Raw genomic sequence first — 17,205 nt, 5'->3', positions numbered from 1 at the left:
TGCATTTTGACTACCATGTGGTTACAGGAGAATCCACAAGCTCCAAATAAGTGACTTACCTTATAAATCTGCTTTTTCCAGGGGGAGTAAAGTGGTTTCAGTGCCATTGTAGCTTCAAGGAAAGCTTTGATTGATTGATTTGAATAGAGGGATCATATGCCTCTCTTGGACTGGATCAATGCAATCGTAGTCCCTTGAAAGCAGTCAATATTCTTCCTTCAATGTAATTTGCTTCAGCCATACAGGTGGCATAGGGCATGGTGTATACAAGGGTGAATGGACACACTGTGCTTTGCATTTGTAACTTTAGCACCCTCATGGCCAAGATGGAGTCTGCTCTGCAGGCAGCTCTGGTCAAGAGACGGCGCACGCAGGAATGCAGCAGGAAAAATTCCTTCCACCCCAGGGGCACCTGTTCCAACCCCCCCAGAGTGGACACATCCACCCACAGGAAAAGTATCATGGATATAATAAAGGGAGATATTTATTTACAGAGGGATGTGAGGAGAAAACAACAAGGGGAAATGTAGGGGGAGCAGTAGAACAGGGTTGCATCAAACCCAGGCCCCACAGGCCCAGTGGTAGCAGAGTCTGAAAGGGCAGAGACTGAGCAATGTGTCTGCACACAGAGTTCAGGAGTCCTGAGCAAAGTTCCAGTCCAGTGCTGAGTTCTTGGGTGCTGCTGGTCGTCTTCGGCGCCAGTGAACTTTCCCCAACAAACCCTATTCTGCCGCTCTCTGCAAAGCCACACAGAGAGAGACAGCCTCCCCACTTAACTAGCTACAGCCTCCCTCCTTATTCCCAATGCAGAGTCACAAGCCCCAGCACTGACAGCCCCATGCAGCTCTGGGCAGCAGTGATACTGGGTCCAGCTCCGGCCGGTCCTTCTTGGGTAATTCCCCCCTGGCACAGTGCTCCTGCTGCCTCCTGTCCTGGGGTGTCCCCCATTGGCCGCCCTGTCCTTCCCAGGCTTCAGGCAGGTTCTCTCTCCTTCACTTTGTCCAGGGCCTCCCTGCTGCAGCCCTTCCCTCTCCAGAACCACACCCCCAAGTTTCCCTCCTTTCTCTCACTGCTCCCTCTCCCCCCTAGGAAAAAGATTTAAAGGGGCCATGCTCTCTAAACCCCAAGGGGTTACACACTAAAGCAACACAAGGGCTTGTATTGAACAAGTCAATTATTTTTATGTCGGCTTCCCATAATACAGCAATGAGAGCCTGTTGGAGCTTGCAGCCAATACTGCCCCTTGCAGGCCAGACTCCATCTTCCAAAATGGAGGTTGACTTTTGTTCTCGTCAGGCCCCCCTCCCCATCCTTATATGACAATGACAGCTGCTCCCCACAGATCAGTCTGTCTGTCTTAGGGTTTTGTACTGCTGCTCGTCATCATAGTATCGGAGCGTCTTCCATATAAAATAGGTTAATAAGAGCCTAATGGACTCTATGGAGACCCCGGCCTTTCCCTCTCTGGAGGTTATATAAAGCTCTGCTTTGGTAGCATATCCCAACCAGAACTGTAGCATGCACATGTGCGAGGGCCTGGTTGTCCGTCTTCTCTCTTACCTCCGGCACCATTTTGCTTTGTTGCTGGTGATCTCCCCAACAGCATTGTGTTGCGAGTGGATAAACTGGCCACGGCAGTGCAAACTGATCATGAGGTGTTCTGAGCAGACATGCCAAACCCTTGGGAAAAAATGCAGAAATTGGGTTTGTGTTTGGCTTAATTGGCTTGTGAGTTGCTTGTTGGCTAGTTTTTGGCTTGTAGCTTGTTGCTTTTTTTTTTTAAATCAGCTCTGGGCAAGGGGGGGCAAACAGGGGCAAGGGAGGACAGCTGGGACAAGGGGGGGAGAGAGTCATACTTTCTCTCTACCTATTCTTTGAAAGGGCAAGTCAAGTGACTGATACTGGGCTAATGAAAAAGGGTCATTAGGACATCTTTACAAGTGCAAAGCGTTTTGGGAGACCTGCAAGTCACAATGGGAACAAAACCAAACTGGCCCTGTGGGAATATTAAACCACTATTTTCAATCAGTGTTCAAATAGAATGCAAATAGTAATTTCTTCCATCGTCAGGTTTCCACTACATGAGATATTGTATATTTCCCTTTCATAATTATGGATCTGGCTTGTTCAGAGCTTCAGCACTGCTGGTGGGGGCTAGACCAAAGAGATACATCAGTGTTCATCCTATTTCCATTACAAAGCTTTAGCATAGGTTGAAGATTCCTGCCCCAGTGAATGTGCATGTACTGGGTGCCCCATACAGCTCAACTAATTGCTCTTGGATTATTTAGTTTTATCCATCAGACTCCTTTAGTTTCAACATTTGCTGGGAGGGAGAAGTCAGTCAGCTACTTCGGTGATGATCTGGGTAATGATATCTTGGTAGATTTAGTACAGATGAGCTCAAGCCATACAAACTGGAATCTGATTAAGCTTCCAAACTTCCCAGGAGCTGTGGGTGTTCAAGTTATGAGGGTTGGTTTAGCTCATTTTAAGATGGGACCAACTGCAAAAATTGGGAACAAAGGCATGATGAGATGTCATTGTTACTAATGGGGCTGTAACTGGACTTCCCACCTTATGGATTCCACCATTGATTTACTCTGGAGTCTGGCCCCAGACATCTTGTTTTGATGCTTTGCAGTGGACAACACCAACGCTGGACTCTTTCTGTGAGATGCTGGGGTGCATTATCCACACTGAAGCAGTAAAAAAGGCAGGCTGAGGACAGACTGTGGAATCAGACTCCGCAGCCAGTTGGGAGGGAATCTGTAGCAGCTCAATTATACCCTTTAGGGGAGCAATGCTGTTCACTTTGGCATTGGGAGAGGTGCATGGCCAATTCCTGCAGCAGATGCTTAGGGATCAGAGTACTGATCACAGCACCCCCCTGACACTTCAAAACCAGTGACACTAAAATCATGATAACGAACACCTATGTTACAGCTGGTATCAGAGGGAGCGTACATCTAGCAAGTGCATGGCATTCCTGTAGCAAAGCAAAGACTCACCGATGTGGCACCTCCTCCCAGTCGTCTGGGAATTAGCTCTTTTCCAGCGTACCGAGCGCCCTCTGCAGGCCGGTGTCTCGCCTGCTGCTGGCCCCATGCCCCTCCCGGACCCCAGTGTCCTTTACCTCAGGGTTCTGCTCCTGCAGTACCCCCTTGCTCTGGGTCTCCCCTCCCAGGGGAACCCCCAACCCTCTATCTCCACCTCGCCTCAGTGGCTACTGCCAGTCATCATCTAGCCCCCTCTCACTGGGGCAAAGTGCAGTTTATAATGGCCACTCATCATTGGCAAGGGGTCAGACCTGCTGCCTCTGCAGCCCCTGTACCTTTTGTAGGCCTTCAACAAGGCCTGCAGCCTGGGGGTTTACCAGGCTGGAGCTCCCCAGCTCCCTTTGCCCTTCCCCAGCACTGCACTGCCTTGGGTACCGTGCTCCCAGGCAGCTAGCCTTTCTCACTCCAGGGCTAGCATGAGACTCCCTCAGCTCCTGGCCCCCAGCCCTCTTATCAGGGCCAGCTGGGCCCTGATTGGGTGTGGCTCCAGCTGTGGCTGCTTCCCCAATCAGCCTAGCCTTTCACTCTTTTTTTTCCAGCTGCATCCCTCTCCGGGGCTACTTTCAACCCCTGTTCTCCGGGACTGGGGTAGCCGCCCCACTACAGTTCCTAAATATTTTCTATTCAAATGTATAATGAGGAGGATGAAGGGGAAGAGGGGGGAGGAAAGGGACAGGAGAACATCCCAAGGCTACAAATCCTCATGCTTCAGGGCATAAACTGAGCAGTGATCACCATAAAGGGTCAGGAGGCAATTTCTCCCCAAGCCATTCATGTTAAACAGTTAGGTGCATAGTGAGGATTTTACATCTTCCCTTGAAGCATCTGGCATTGGTCGCTGTTGGAGAGAGGATAGCAGACTACATGGACATTGGTTTGGGGCAGGGGTGGGGTGGGGTGAAAACACAGAGAAGCAACAAAGAAGGGGAAAGGATTCCAAATGCCCCCAGAGAGGAGGAGGAGAAAGCTGCAGTGAAGGAAACAGTGCTTTTTGCCAGTCACGAATGGGCAGCGTCGCCCCCAGATCATCTGCTGTCTCTTGTGGGATCTGCCTGAATCTCTCTACCTAACACAGGAAAAATAAAACACCTGGCACAGATTAGCACGGGGGTAACAGAGTTTTAGAACTGGCAGTACGGATACATTTGATTTAGACATGAGCTCAATTGCTACAATTTGGATATGGATTTTGATCCCAATCTCTTGGGAGAAAAAAAAAACGTGGTCAAGGTTTTTCCAGTGGACTCATCTGTTCTATTTGTTTTAAATACAAGTCATACAGGAGTGCCTGGGGTGCTGCATGGGATCAGGGTATCATTAAATGCTTAGGAACCTACAAACAGCCCTGGTCCTCCATTGAAAACCACCCGGGTGCACTGGAATCAGTGGGGCTCTGCCTGGGCACAGGGGTTTGCCTGTGTGATTCTCAATGCAGAATGGGAAGCAGATGTAGACACAGTCTCTGTCCCAAAGGGCTCAAGGACTTTCTCCTCTCCTTTCCATCCTCCCCCGGAATGAAACATGAAACCTCAGGTTTAGGAACAAGAATGTGCAGGCTGCAGCCTCAGGCATCTGTTCATTTGCTAATTTTCCTCCTCAACGTTTGAATAACCTTATATTTTCTTCTTGTCTCTTCTTCCCTGCAGGTCCACGGACTATGGCACTACCTATGAAAAACTAAATGACAAAGTGGGCCTGAAGACTGTGCTGAGCTACCTTTATGTCAGTCCTACGAACAAGAGGAAGGTAAGGGAGAGCAGTTGATCTGGTAGCCATAGAAACAAAATTACCATGCTCTCTTCATTTTAAAAAGAATTCTGATCCTAAAGCAAAATCCAGCCGTAAATCCAGCCAAAATCCAGCAAAATCCAGCCGTACACTCAAGGACGTGAATCTGGCCTAATTTACACTGGTGTAACTCCGTGAAGTTCAGTGGAATTACTCTTGATTTACACAGCAGAATCAAGCCTTTAATCTCACGCAGAAAGTGTCTAGTCTGTTGTTAGAGAAATAAGGGAGGTAAATTCACTTGTTGCTGATTGTTCTACCTCCAAATAAGCTGAATTCACACACACGTTTGTGAGACCCTTGCCTCTGCTGATTTCAACTAATACACCTCTCCTTGCCTTATAATCAGCCACTTAGTATTGGAAACACCAGGTAAAAGACATCCCTTCCTTGCATTCGATGCTGCTTCCTTTTATGTTTCCTTAATTTAGCAAAAAGAGTTGGAGGAAACGATGTAACTGACACCTGTGGCTGGTTACGTCACGTCAGAGGGCTGATATGCGTGCGTGTGGGGCTGTGGGCCGGGACCTAAGCTTTGAGTGGAACTCGTGGGAGAGAACACGATGTCATCGCTTTCAAGCCCTCTGCCCAGGCTTCCCACGTGATGCAATTAGAGCTGCAGCTGACTCACAGAACACAGACCGAGAGTGACTGCTGGGTGCTTTTTGATTTGAAGTCGTCATTGTGGTGGTTCAAGGAACTAGCAGAGCGCTGGCACTTTTAGCTGCCCCTGGAAGTCAGACCAAGATTGCTCTAGCTAAATGCTCATATCTGTACGGCACGTTAGGCAGGCTCGGAGACTATTACATTTGATCATGTCTCTCTCTATAGCTTTCCAGAGTTGTATTTTGTTGTTATTATTATTTACTATTGTTTTTCCATCACTGGTCAGGCCACAGAGGTTTCAGGACTGATGTTTATTTCTCTGTCTGGAATCTTTATGGCAGGCACATTTCTATAGCAATCAGCCAGAACTATCGTACCGATATGTATATGGCAGCTTTTTAATTTTTTTCCAAAGCAGAGGCTGAATTCTCCTGAAAATTGTCTTCACCTGGTCAATGTTCTGAGTGAAATGGGATAAAGTTGGTTGCATTTTGCTGGATAGATTTTTGTCACTGCTTGCCCCCACAAGGTCCCATCTGTTGTCCTCGGAGGAGTAGGTTCTTGAGAGTCCAAAGGCAAGTCAGAAAAATGACAACCGGACTCATTAAGAGACTTAATTCAACTGAGTGTAATTGAAACCACACAAGCATCAGATAAGGTTGATTCAAAACTGGTTGGCGAGATCTAGTGCACGGGATTGATATGGAGGCAGTCTGTTGGTACTGGGTGAAATTCTCTGGCCTGTGCTATACAGCAAGCTCAGACTAGAGGATCACAATGATCTCTTCTGGCCTTAAAAGCGATGGCTCTATGAAGCAAGCTGGAGAGCTGATTCCAGTTCGTTCTGTTTCCAGAGCAACGTCACCCACCGAAGATCTGAAGCAAGATATCAGGTTTCAGACACAGTACACTTTGCTTATTAGCAACCACTTGTTTCCCAGCAAAATGGTGCCATTATCTGGCAGTTTCCAGGAAGCGGATTCCTGTGTTTTCAGGTGTGTTAGTGCAGCGCAGCGATGAGCGACTGTTTATTCAATTTGCTTGATACAATGTTGAAAAATAAGATGAAAAAAAGGCCCCGTCAAAACCTGTCATAATTGGTCCACTGTAACGAGGAGAGCGATTTTAGATCTTAGCCTGCTGTGCGGTATGTCCTTAGAGTGGATGCTCCCCCTGTGGGACACCGAGTGCAGCAGCGCACAATTTGACGATAGCGTTGATATATAAAAAGCCATCCTTGCCAGCACATTGCTGCTTGTCGCCCTGGGTTGTGCTGAGCGCGTGATCCTGTGAAATGTTACCACTATTCTTAATGCACCAGACAACGGCTCTCGAGACACCCAACTTCTCAGCTACTTGCATTTGCTTAGCGCCTGGCCCATGTAGGACCCCCAGAGCCCTAACTTTGGCAGTGAGGGATGGTCAACATGTTTGGAAACCATGACATGTAACAGAAGTACTTGGATGCACATGTTTGGAGCCAGCAAACTGATTACAGGTAGGACCTCTCTTCTAATAAAGTTAACAGGCAGCCTGGCATGCCTGTTGCCAATATCCATATCCCATTAATATCAAAGTCCATGGGACAGGATCATTTGCCGGCAAAATGTTGCGAGTAAGCAAAAGTTGTTAATACTGGGGTTGCTATTAAGCAGAATCTACTGTGTTACATCATCAGAGTTATCTCATTGGCTAATCACAGACTTGGGATACACCGTTTTCTAACAACTTTGGAAACGCTTCTGGATTTACAGCTTAGTCCAGGGGTGGCCAGCCTGAGAAGGAGCCAGAATTTACCAATGAACATTGCCAAAGAGCCACAGTAATATGTCAGCAGCACCCCAATCCGCTACCCCCCTCCAGCCCCCAGTGCCTCCCGCCCACCGGCAGCCCCACCAATCAGCACCTTCCGCCTGCCATAGTCAGCTGTTTTGCAGTGTGCAGGAGGCTCTGGTGGGGAGGGGGAAGGAGCAAGGGCATGGCAGGCTCGGGGGAAGGGACAGGGGCCTTGGGGGAAGGGGTGGAGTGGTGGCAGGACCTGGGGCAGAGCAGGGGGTTGAGCAGTGAGCATTGGAAAGTTAGCATCTGTAGCTCCACTTTGGAGTCAGCACCTATACAAGGAGCCACGTATTAACCTCTGAAGAGCCGCTTGTGGCTCTGGAGCGACAGGTTGGCCACCCCTGGTAGTCCTTGGTGACAGTTATACCCCACCATCCAGTCACTCACTCTTTGCTGTTTCAGTTAAATCCTGTTCTAAATGGTAGTGCATTGTTGCTGCACAAGGTTAAACAGCTACCTTGTGTCAACCCCAAATTCTCTCCACATCAGTGGAAGACAAAGTGATTTCTATGTACAGAATTTGTAAAGTGCTCTGAGAATCTCAGTTGCTGTATTAGACTGTCTTGGATTTGTCATTTCCCAGGATCATGTCACCATGAGCCACCCTCTCCTTTGCATTGTCTAAGAATGAGAGACAGATGAATGTATGGTTTCAGAGTAGCAGCCGTCTTAGTCTGTATCCGCAAAAAGAACAGGAGTACTTGTGGCACCTTAGAGACTAACAAATTTATTTGAGCATAAGCTTTTGTGGGCTACTTCATCGGATGCATAGAATGGAACATATAGTAAGAAGAGATATATATAGACAGAGAACATGAAAAAGTGTAGTAAGAGGCTAATTAATTAAGATGAGCTATTATCAGCAGGAGAAAAAAAACTTTTGTAATAACAATCAAGATGGCCCATTTAGACAGTTGACAAGAAGGTGTGAGGATACTTAACATGGGGAAATAGATTCAATATGTGTAATGACCCAGCCTCTCCCAGTCTCTATTCAAACCCAAGTTAATGGTATCCAGTTTGTATATTAATTCAAGCTCAGCAGTTTCTCATTGGAGTCTGTTTTTGAAGCTTTTCTGTTGCAAAATTGCCACCTTTAAGTCTGTTACTGAGTGGTCAGAGAGGTTGAAGTGTTCTCCTTCTGGTTTTTGAATGTTATGTTTCCTGATGTCAGATTTGTGTCCATTTATTCTTTTGCATAGAGACCGTCCGGTTTGGCCAATGTACATGGCAGAGGGGCATTGCTGGCACATGGTGGCCATACCAATATCTCATTGGTAGATGTGCAGGTGAACGAGCCCCTGATGGCACGGCTAATGTGATTAGGTCCTATGATGGTGTCACTTGAATAAATATGTGGACAGAGTTGGCATCGGGCTTTGTTGCAAGGATAGGTTCCTGGGTTAGTGTGTTTGTTGTGTGGTGTGTGGTTGCTGGAGAGTATTTGCTTCTGGTTGGGGGCATTGTCTGTAAGCGAGGACTGGTCTGTCTCCCAAGATCTGTGAGAGTGAGAGATCATTTTTCAGGATAGGTTGTAGATCTTTGATGATGCACTGGAGAGGTTTTAGTTGGGGGCTGAAGGTGACAGCTAGTGGCGTGCAGTTATTTTCTTTGTTGGGCCTGTCCTGTAGTAGGTGACTTCTGGGTACTCTTCTGGCTCTGTCAGTCTGTTTTTTCACTTCAGCAGGTGGGTACTGTAGTTGTAAGAACGCTTGATAGAGATCTTGTAGGTGTTTGTCTCTGTCTGAGGGGTTGGAGCAAATGCGGTTGTATCGTAGAGGTTGGCTGTAGACAATGGATCGTGTGGTGTGGTCTGGATGAAAGCTGGAGGCATGGAGGTAAGCATAGTGGTCAGTAGGTTTCCGGTATAGGGTGGTGTTTATGTGACCATCGCTTATTAGCACTGTAGTGTCCAGGAAATGGACCGCTTGTGTGGATTGGTCTATCCCTCAGCCCGCGCCACTTCCCGCACCCCCATTGGCTTGCAGCGGCGAACCACAGCCAGTGGGAGCCGCGATCGGCCGAACCTGTGGATGCGGCAGATAAACAAACCGGCCCGGCCCGCCAGGGTCTTTCCCTGAACAAGCGGCGTCCCAAGTTTGGGAAACACTGGTCCAGGCTGAGGTTGATGGTGGGATGGAAATTGTTGAAATCATGGTGGAATTCCTCAAGGGCTTCTTTTCCATGGGTCCAGATGATGAAGATGTCATCAATATAGCGCAAGTAGAGTAGGGGCGTTAGGGGATGAGAGCTGAGGAAGCGTTGTTCTAAGTCAGCCATAAAAGTGTTGGCATACTGTGGGGCCATGAGGATACCCATAGCAGTGCCGCTGACTTGAAGGTATACATTGTCCCCAAATGTGAAATAGTTGTGGGTGAGGACAAAGTCACAAAGTTCAGCCACCAGGTTTGCCTTGACATTATTGGGGATACTGTTCCTGATAGCTTGTACTACATCTTTGTGTGGAATGTTGGTGTAGAGGGCTTCTGCATCCGTAGTGGCCAAGATGGTGTTTTCTGGAACATCACCGATGGATTGTAGCTTCCTCAGGAAGTCAGTGGTGTCTCGAAGGTAGCTGGGAGTGCTGGTAGCGTAGGGCCTGAGGAGGGAGTCTACATAGCCAGACAATCCTGCTGTCAGGGTGCCAATGCCTGAGATGATGGGGCGTCCAGGATTTCCAGGTTTATGGATCTTGGGAAGCAGACAGAATACCCCTGGTCAGGGTTCTAGGCATGTGTCTGCACAGATCTGTTCCTGTGCTTTTTCAGGGAGTTTCTTGAGCAGATGGTGTAGTTTCTTTTGGTAATCCTCAGTGGGATCAGAGGATAATGGCCTGTAGAATGTGGAGTTAGAGAGCTGCCTAGCTGCCTCTTGTTCATATTCCAACTTATTCATGATTACGACAGCACCATGTATGTTACAGGAAGCAGTCCCAAGTACTTAGACTGTATTTTTTTCTGCGCAGGGAGCATTTTTGTTGTTGTTAAATGTTCATACAATACCTAGCACAACGGTGAACTTGTCTCTGACTGGGGCCAGTAGGCACTACTGCAATATGAAAACACAACCTTAACCATTTGAGCTATAGGCAATGGCTTCCCATGTGCATTGGATGTAAATCTTACAACCTCGTTGTTTACCTGTCACAAGAGGGCAACATGAACACTCACACTCTCTCTCTGTCTCTCTCTCTCTCTCCATTCCCAGGTGAAATGTTTTTACAGTGTATATCAGTTTCTCCCTGAGTTGATGCTCACACTTTCTGTCGATTATTGATTAGCTTGCACGCTGCTGCTAATGCTGTCTGCTCATTAGTGCTTAGACGATTAATAGTTACTTGGAGGAGGAGAACCCTGCTACCTACATTCATTCCTAATTGATTTACTAGGGAGAAGGATAATCACTTCTCGGCTGCCCTGTAGAACTAGAGTGGGAATTACCTGTCAGATTCCTTTGAAGCCTAAAAATACTTCTGTTCAACTGCTAAATAGGAATTATGCATTCTGCTGAATGCCAGGTATATAAACATCATTTACCTGAATCGGCAACGTATCCCTGGGCTTAACTAAAGTACAAGGCAAGAAGATCAAACCCCCTCTTTTTATTTTAAAGCAGAGCTCTTGTCCCCAGTTTTGGTGATGTTCATGGCAAGTTATTGAATTCAGTTGCATTATTCCATAGTGTCTAGAACTGTTATGCTGACAGGCCATAGGAGGTGCTAGTCTCCTAATATCAGGCTTCCCCCTATCTCCCATACTAATGATTAATATTAGCAATACTTTGCAACTACATGGCGTCTTTCAACCTCTAAGAGCTTTATGTGCAATAATCAATTATGCTTTCTATCCATCCATCCATCCATTCATTAAGATTGGATGCCTTTTTTTTTTTTTTGGAAAACATTCTTTAGTCAATCACAAGTTATGGGGCTTAGTATGGGAGTAATTGGATGGAATTCTCTGGCCTGTGCTATACGGGCGATCAAACCACATGGTGTAACGGTCTTTCCTGCCCTTAAAAATTCTATCTATCTATCCTAGGATTTTATCCTGTCACCCATTACCATAACATCTCAGCGCCTTCCACGTAAAACAAATTGCAAAGTCCCTAATGAACTTCATGGGGTCTTTGGCACTTCTCCCCTTTTGGGGTAAAATGTCTGCTTGGGGTAGGAATTTTGCTTTTAATTATTTGTAAATATAATTATATATTTATGATATGCATATTAATTTCCTTTTGTTTAGGTTGATTCATTTCAGGGGCTTTTGGTTGACTGGGTTTTTTGGGGTAGAGGGGAGTACCAATGTCGTGAGCATCATTCTTGTGCTGGAAGGGGCTTTCTGAAGAGAAAGGTTTTGCAGTATTTCCTAAAGAGAGTCAGACTCTGGATTCACCTCTCGTCCTTTGCAAGTTCATACCCTAGGGAGATCCCTGACTGAGAATGTTTTGTCTTCAGCTCTTACCTGCTTTGCGATCTGCATTATCCCAGAGTAACATTTTCTTCTAGACCCAGTTGAACAATTGTGAATATTTTTCATCACAAAAAAAATGTACAGAAATTTCAAATTGTCAGATAATTTCAGCCAACTCTGCTTTGCAGCCATGTAGCATTTTTCATCTGTAAAGCTTAAAGGTAGGTAAATAACGTTATCTCCATTTTGCAGGTAGGGAAACTGAGGCACAGAGAGGGGAAAATGACTTGCCCAAGGTCACACAAGTGGGTAAGGCCCAGATCCTCAAAGCTATTAAGGCATCTGATGCCCACTGATTTCAGTGGGAGGTAGGCTATGATCCTCAAAGGTATTTAAACACCTAAGTGTACAACGGATGGTGCCAGCAGGAGCTGGTGTGTGAGGGAAGAATGATCAAGCAGTTATGTATCTTAGAAGACATGAGTCCTATTCCTGGCTCTGTCATTGACTCAAAATGTAGCCACTAAATGGCTAGTAGACCTTGACTCAGAATGTGACAAATAATTCCCAGTGTCACTGTGAATTAGGACTTGGCTTCTCCTCCTCAGCTTCCCTCATTGGTAAAGTGGTGAATAGTGATCCTTACTGTACCTAATTTACTGGGGGAGTGTGGAAATTAACTTACTGGTGTTTGATCAATGGCCCATAACTGTTTAAACTCTCCACATTTGCTGCTTTCCAGTGATTGCTGTATCAGGGTGTTTCTAAGTAGAAGAAGATACTCATTTGTCTGTTGTTAATCTCTAAATGGCGCCCTCTGTAATTGTATACCTAAATTGTATCCACAGATGCCTAAACTTAGGCACAGAGAGGTTAAGTGACTTTCCCAAGGCCCTGGATCCACTACCGCCTTAGAGCATTGTCTACTAAACACTTACCTGAGTGTGTGATCTTGGGCACACTCAGGTAAGTGTACAGTTGACAATGCCTCAGTTTTCCAATCTGTAAATTTAGGACAGTTTTGTTTTACAGATCGGAAATCGAAGGCACCAGAGGGGTTAAGTGACTTGCCCAAGTCTATACACTCAGTCATTGGCAATCGGGTTAGAATCCATGCGTCCCCTGCTCTGTCTTCTGGACCACAGTGCTGCTTGCTGCTGTGTCTCGTACTTCAAAGGAGTGGGATGCGGCAGTGTTTTGGGGGGGACGTTTTCTAGAAACTGAAATGGGTATTTGGAAAATACACCCTACCATTGCTTAGTAGTGTCACAGACGAGCAGCCAGCCAGTGTTAAATAAAACTAGAGGGTAGAGGTAGTGGTCTGAGTGCAGGACTGGAAACCAGGAGCTACTAAATTCTAATCCCACCTTGAGCAATGACTCTCTCTTTGCCTCACCTGTGAAGTGGGAATACTGCTACTTACCCTGCTTAGGGAGGAGTTGTGGGGATGGATTGATACATGTTTTCATGGTGCTTTGAAGCTGAGAAATGATATCAACAATTGGCTGGTATGCATGCACCGCTGCCCTCCCCTGGCTGGAGTCAGAACTGCTTGGCTGTTGTATCATAGTCCCTGTATTGGTCGGAACTCAGGTGATTTCTCCGTTTGCTCAAGTGGTCGCGTCCTGTGCATTTGCAATGAGATCTGTTCCCTTTGTCACCGCGGAATTCCAGGTGGTCGTGATGCGCAGCCCATGGACAGCTGTGAAGTCCTCAGTAGCTATGGTTTTCTTACATAATTATTATTTCCAGTCATGATGGGAAGCCAAAGTGCCTGTTGCTGTGAGATTTCCACCCCCGTTAAGAGGCTGTAATTAGCAGAGCATATTCTAGGACACATCCTTCACTCCAGTATGTACACCCACCCCGTTATTTGCAGGAGAGCCCACAATAGGAGGCACCTGGCTCAGCATCAATTACATACAGGTTGAAATGGGCCTTATGACTCTCTGATAATTTTCCAAAAGACTCGAGAGTTATCTCACAGAAGCCTTTGCTGCAGATGAATATGATTCAAAGGAAACACAGGCCCGCACTGTGAAAAACCAAAGGTTTTCCCTCAAATAGGCATTGCCTTCCTTGGATTTTCTGTTCCATGGGCACATCTGTGGGGATAAGGTTGCTGGGTGCTCTGCAGGTATTCCCTGATGGGCAGCAGGAATGCCAGTTCTCTGTTGATCTTTTTTTGTGTGATTTCAGAGTAGCAGCCATGTTAGTCTGTATTCACAAAAAGAAAAGGAGTACTTGTGGCACCTTAAGAGACTAACAAATTTATTTGAGCATAAGCTTTCATGAGCTACTGTAGCTCATGAAAGCTTATGCTCAAATAAATTTGTTAGTCTCTAAGGTGCCACAAGTACTCCTTTTCTTTTTTTGTGTGTGATGGATTCTGGGCTGTAGTTACGCGTTATTATAGGCGGATAATTACTGCAGTTGTGGGAACAGGGGTTGCAGTTGTTTGCTCTTTCTAATGCAATGCACGGGGGGGAAATTGTCAGCTGTGTTACGGACCTTGACACTGTTGCATCTGAGCATGAGACTTAGGGCCAGATCCTTAGCTGGAGTAAACTGGAATAGCTCTGATGACTTCAGTGGGGTTCCATCACTTTATGCCACCCGCTCTTTTATGTGCATGGATGTGTGTGGCAGAATCAAGGGCTGGGGTGCAGGGGGTTTGTGGCTGGGGCAATTGTTGTTGGAAAGTAGACATGACTGGGTTGTGGTGAGTGGTGCGGGAAGCGGGATGAATTGGTCTGTGCTGGGGCAGAATTGTTGTGGAGTTTAGAATTCAATCATCTGTTTCCAAATAAAAATTGTACTTGTTTTGTTTGTTTTTTTAACCAGGCATTTTTGGCAGCTTGCAGGGATTTTCCTTGTGTGGGGATCTACAGCTAGTGTTAGAGACTGTTGTAAGGCTGAGTATTGAGAAGCATTTATGTGTAAGTGAGAACATGCACAAGGAAGGAATGGAGGGATTCAAACACCGTTGTTATGTGGATGGGCATAGAAGGAGGGATGGACTGCAAGAAACATTACAATAAATTGCTTGAGTTGTAGCTAGTGAATCCCTTGGGGCTGTGTGGCAATGTAACCCCTAATAGGCATCCTTAGTGATTGGCACTGGAGGGATCATTGAGCTCTTGGCTTTCACCCCTCTTGGTGCAAGGAGTACATCAGAGGAGTTCCTCATTGTGGTGCATTATGGGAGATATAGTCTGTCCAGAAAACCCAGCTCACAGGGAGAGTTGGAGCCTAAGGTACCTGAACTACAGCTCCCATAAGGCATCCTGGTGCCATTTTGAATCAGAATACTTTGGCTTTTCAAGTGTTCCTTTTTTCAACAAAATAACATTTCCCTTGGAAAGCGGACCGTTCTCGTGAGGGATTTCCTTTAGCTGAAAACCCAGTTTTCCACTGAAAAAGCTGAGATGGAAAACTTTCCACCAGCACTGACCCTTGGGCTTCAGATGAGATTGGATAGAAGGAGAAAACAGTAAAAAACAAACCAACCATAGATATTGTTCAGATAAAAAGTGAATAAACCTGAGGTCTTGATTACTCAGGGCCATTTAATATTCCACTGCGTCCTATTAAAAGTGGGGGTGATAATCCTAGTGTTGTGGCTGGATTCCACTTTGGTAACTAGATTCTGCCTCCTTGAATGCTCCTGGCAGTTTCAGTTGGACACAGCTCTTAGCTCTGTCCTGAGGATTTAAGTGGCACATAGGCCTTGGACAGCACCCAGGGGAATTTCACCTGCAGAAAGTATTCAGCCACAATGATCAAAATGAGGGTTGTCCCAAAGTGATTCTTATAACAGAACTCCAGTGTGTGAGAGAGTGATACTAAGCCTCTCTAGCAAAGTAACCCACAGCACTGGGGCAGTAGAGGAAGAGAGAACCTCTCTCCTGCCCCTGTAAATGTCTGGGTCCCACAGCCCCATCTTATCAGACCTCGAAATGTTCACTTGTATTTAGGAAGACAGAAGCCCAGAAAGTTATCACTGGCTAAAAGCCCGTGGGCTATATTTTTTTAACCCACCACTGAAAAGCAGCCCTCTCGGGTGGAATAAGGTATGTTTTTTAACAGCTAGCACACAACAACATTGAATACAGCAGTTCAGGGTAATCAGTGAAGCAGAATACTGTTACTGTATGTGATGAAAACTTCAGAAAGAAATTTAGGGAGGTAGAATAAATAGGTACCCAACTGGGATTTGTCCAGGGCTAACAACTCTCCTCTTTTAGCAGTGGCAGGAGACCTTGAATGGCGGAGAGCTGGACCTCAGTTTTATTGCTCATTACATTCTTACATCGTAAGCTCTTTGGAGAAGGCCCCATCTTTCTGTTGGTGCATGTACAGCCCCTAGCGCCATGGATTCTGGATCGCTGACTGGAGCATCTAGGTGTGACTGCCATACAAATAATAAATAACAGCATCACACTTTTGCTTTTGAATCTTGGCTCTGTTCCCCCACTCCATCCCCAGTGGAAATTCCATGGGCTGCCTTATTTCCTCTCCCCCTGCCCCCAGCGTCCTAGCTGGTCGATAGGATGCCGAGGCTGTGGTTCCAAATGCGGGTTCTGTGCTCACTAACCCAGCCCGAGGTTTGCTGCCATCCCCTGCCAGCGCGCCCATTAGTCATGTGTGACCTGTTCGTTTTTCTGATGTTTGCTTCCTGAGCAGTTGGTGGAGAGCTGAGCTCTGCAGAGTCCTAAAACCATTTGGCAGATGGGAGGTTTCCTTGGACCCTTTTTCCTTACTATATTGACACTGTGATGAACTGTGTGTGTGCCGTGACTGACGCGCTGTTGTGATCTTGAAGAGAACGTATTTATAACACAAAGGCAATGGGTAAGTTGGAGCTACAGGGAAGAAATAATAGAACCATTTCTTTCACTGTCTTTTATTTCTAATCTTTTCCTTTGGCCAAGTGAAATATATTTACTGACTGGCCTGTGGGTGTGCAGGGAGGTTACATTACCTGGGATCCAAATTGAGTTGTGGTCCTCCCTCTGTGCACTCCTTTGCTGCATCCATTACGCCCCTTGGAATGTTCCTTCGTGCGGCAGTGCTCTGAAAAAAGTGCGTCTCCAGTAAAAGCCTCCAATGGGGAGAGTCTGTCCTTTGTTGTAGGATTGAAATTGTAGCCTTAATACGGTCAGCTGAGTGCAACGCCAGAAGCCCTGACTGTGATCAGGGCCCCCTTGTGTGTTGTCTGAATGGATCCTGCTGCCATGCACAAAAAGTTCCCCAGTGCGTATTGCCCTACTCCCGTCTCAAAGCAGGTTGGATCAAAGTACACCATGGAAGCTTTAGTACGCGGCAGCAAGGCCCCCCCAGCCAGGTAGTGCATGACAGGCTGGTGCAGAGTCGTTTTACACCCCAGCTTGCCTCACACTAATTCTTTGTTAAGACAAGCCCCAAGATCGGGAGGAAGGAAGCGGTGTTACCCGCCCTTTACAGATGGGGAACTGAGGAAAGAGAAACAAGGTGACGTG

General features: G+C 46.5%; 1 protein-coding gene across 1 annotated transcript in view; it reads left to right on the top strand.

The window, feature by feature from the left end:
* LOC141991181 (VPS10 domain-containing receptor SorCS3-like) overlaps nt 1-17,205 on the top strand; it is a 468,227-nt gene that overhangs the window by 223,172 nt on the left and 227,850 nt on the right. The window contains exon 3 of the mRNA XM_074959394.1: nt 4,706-4,805. Coding sequence (XP_074815495.1) covers nt 4,706-4,805 — 100 coding nt within the window. The remainder of the gene's footprint in view (nt 1-4,705; nt 4,806-17,205) is intronic.

The sequence above is a fragment of the Natator depressus genome, chromosome 7 (assembly GCF_965152275.1).
Source record: "Natator depressus isolate rNatDep1 chromosome 7, rNatDep2.hap1, whole genome shotgun sequence".
In the NCBI taxonomy this organism is placed as follows: domain Eukaryota; kingdom Metazoa; phylum Chordata; order Testudines; family Cheloniidae; genus Natator; species Natator depressus.
This window is presented reverse-complemented; position numbering and strand designations above follow the sequence as displayed.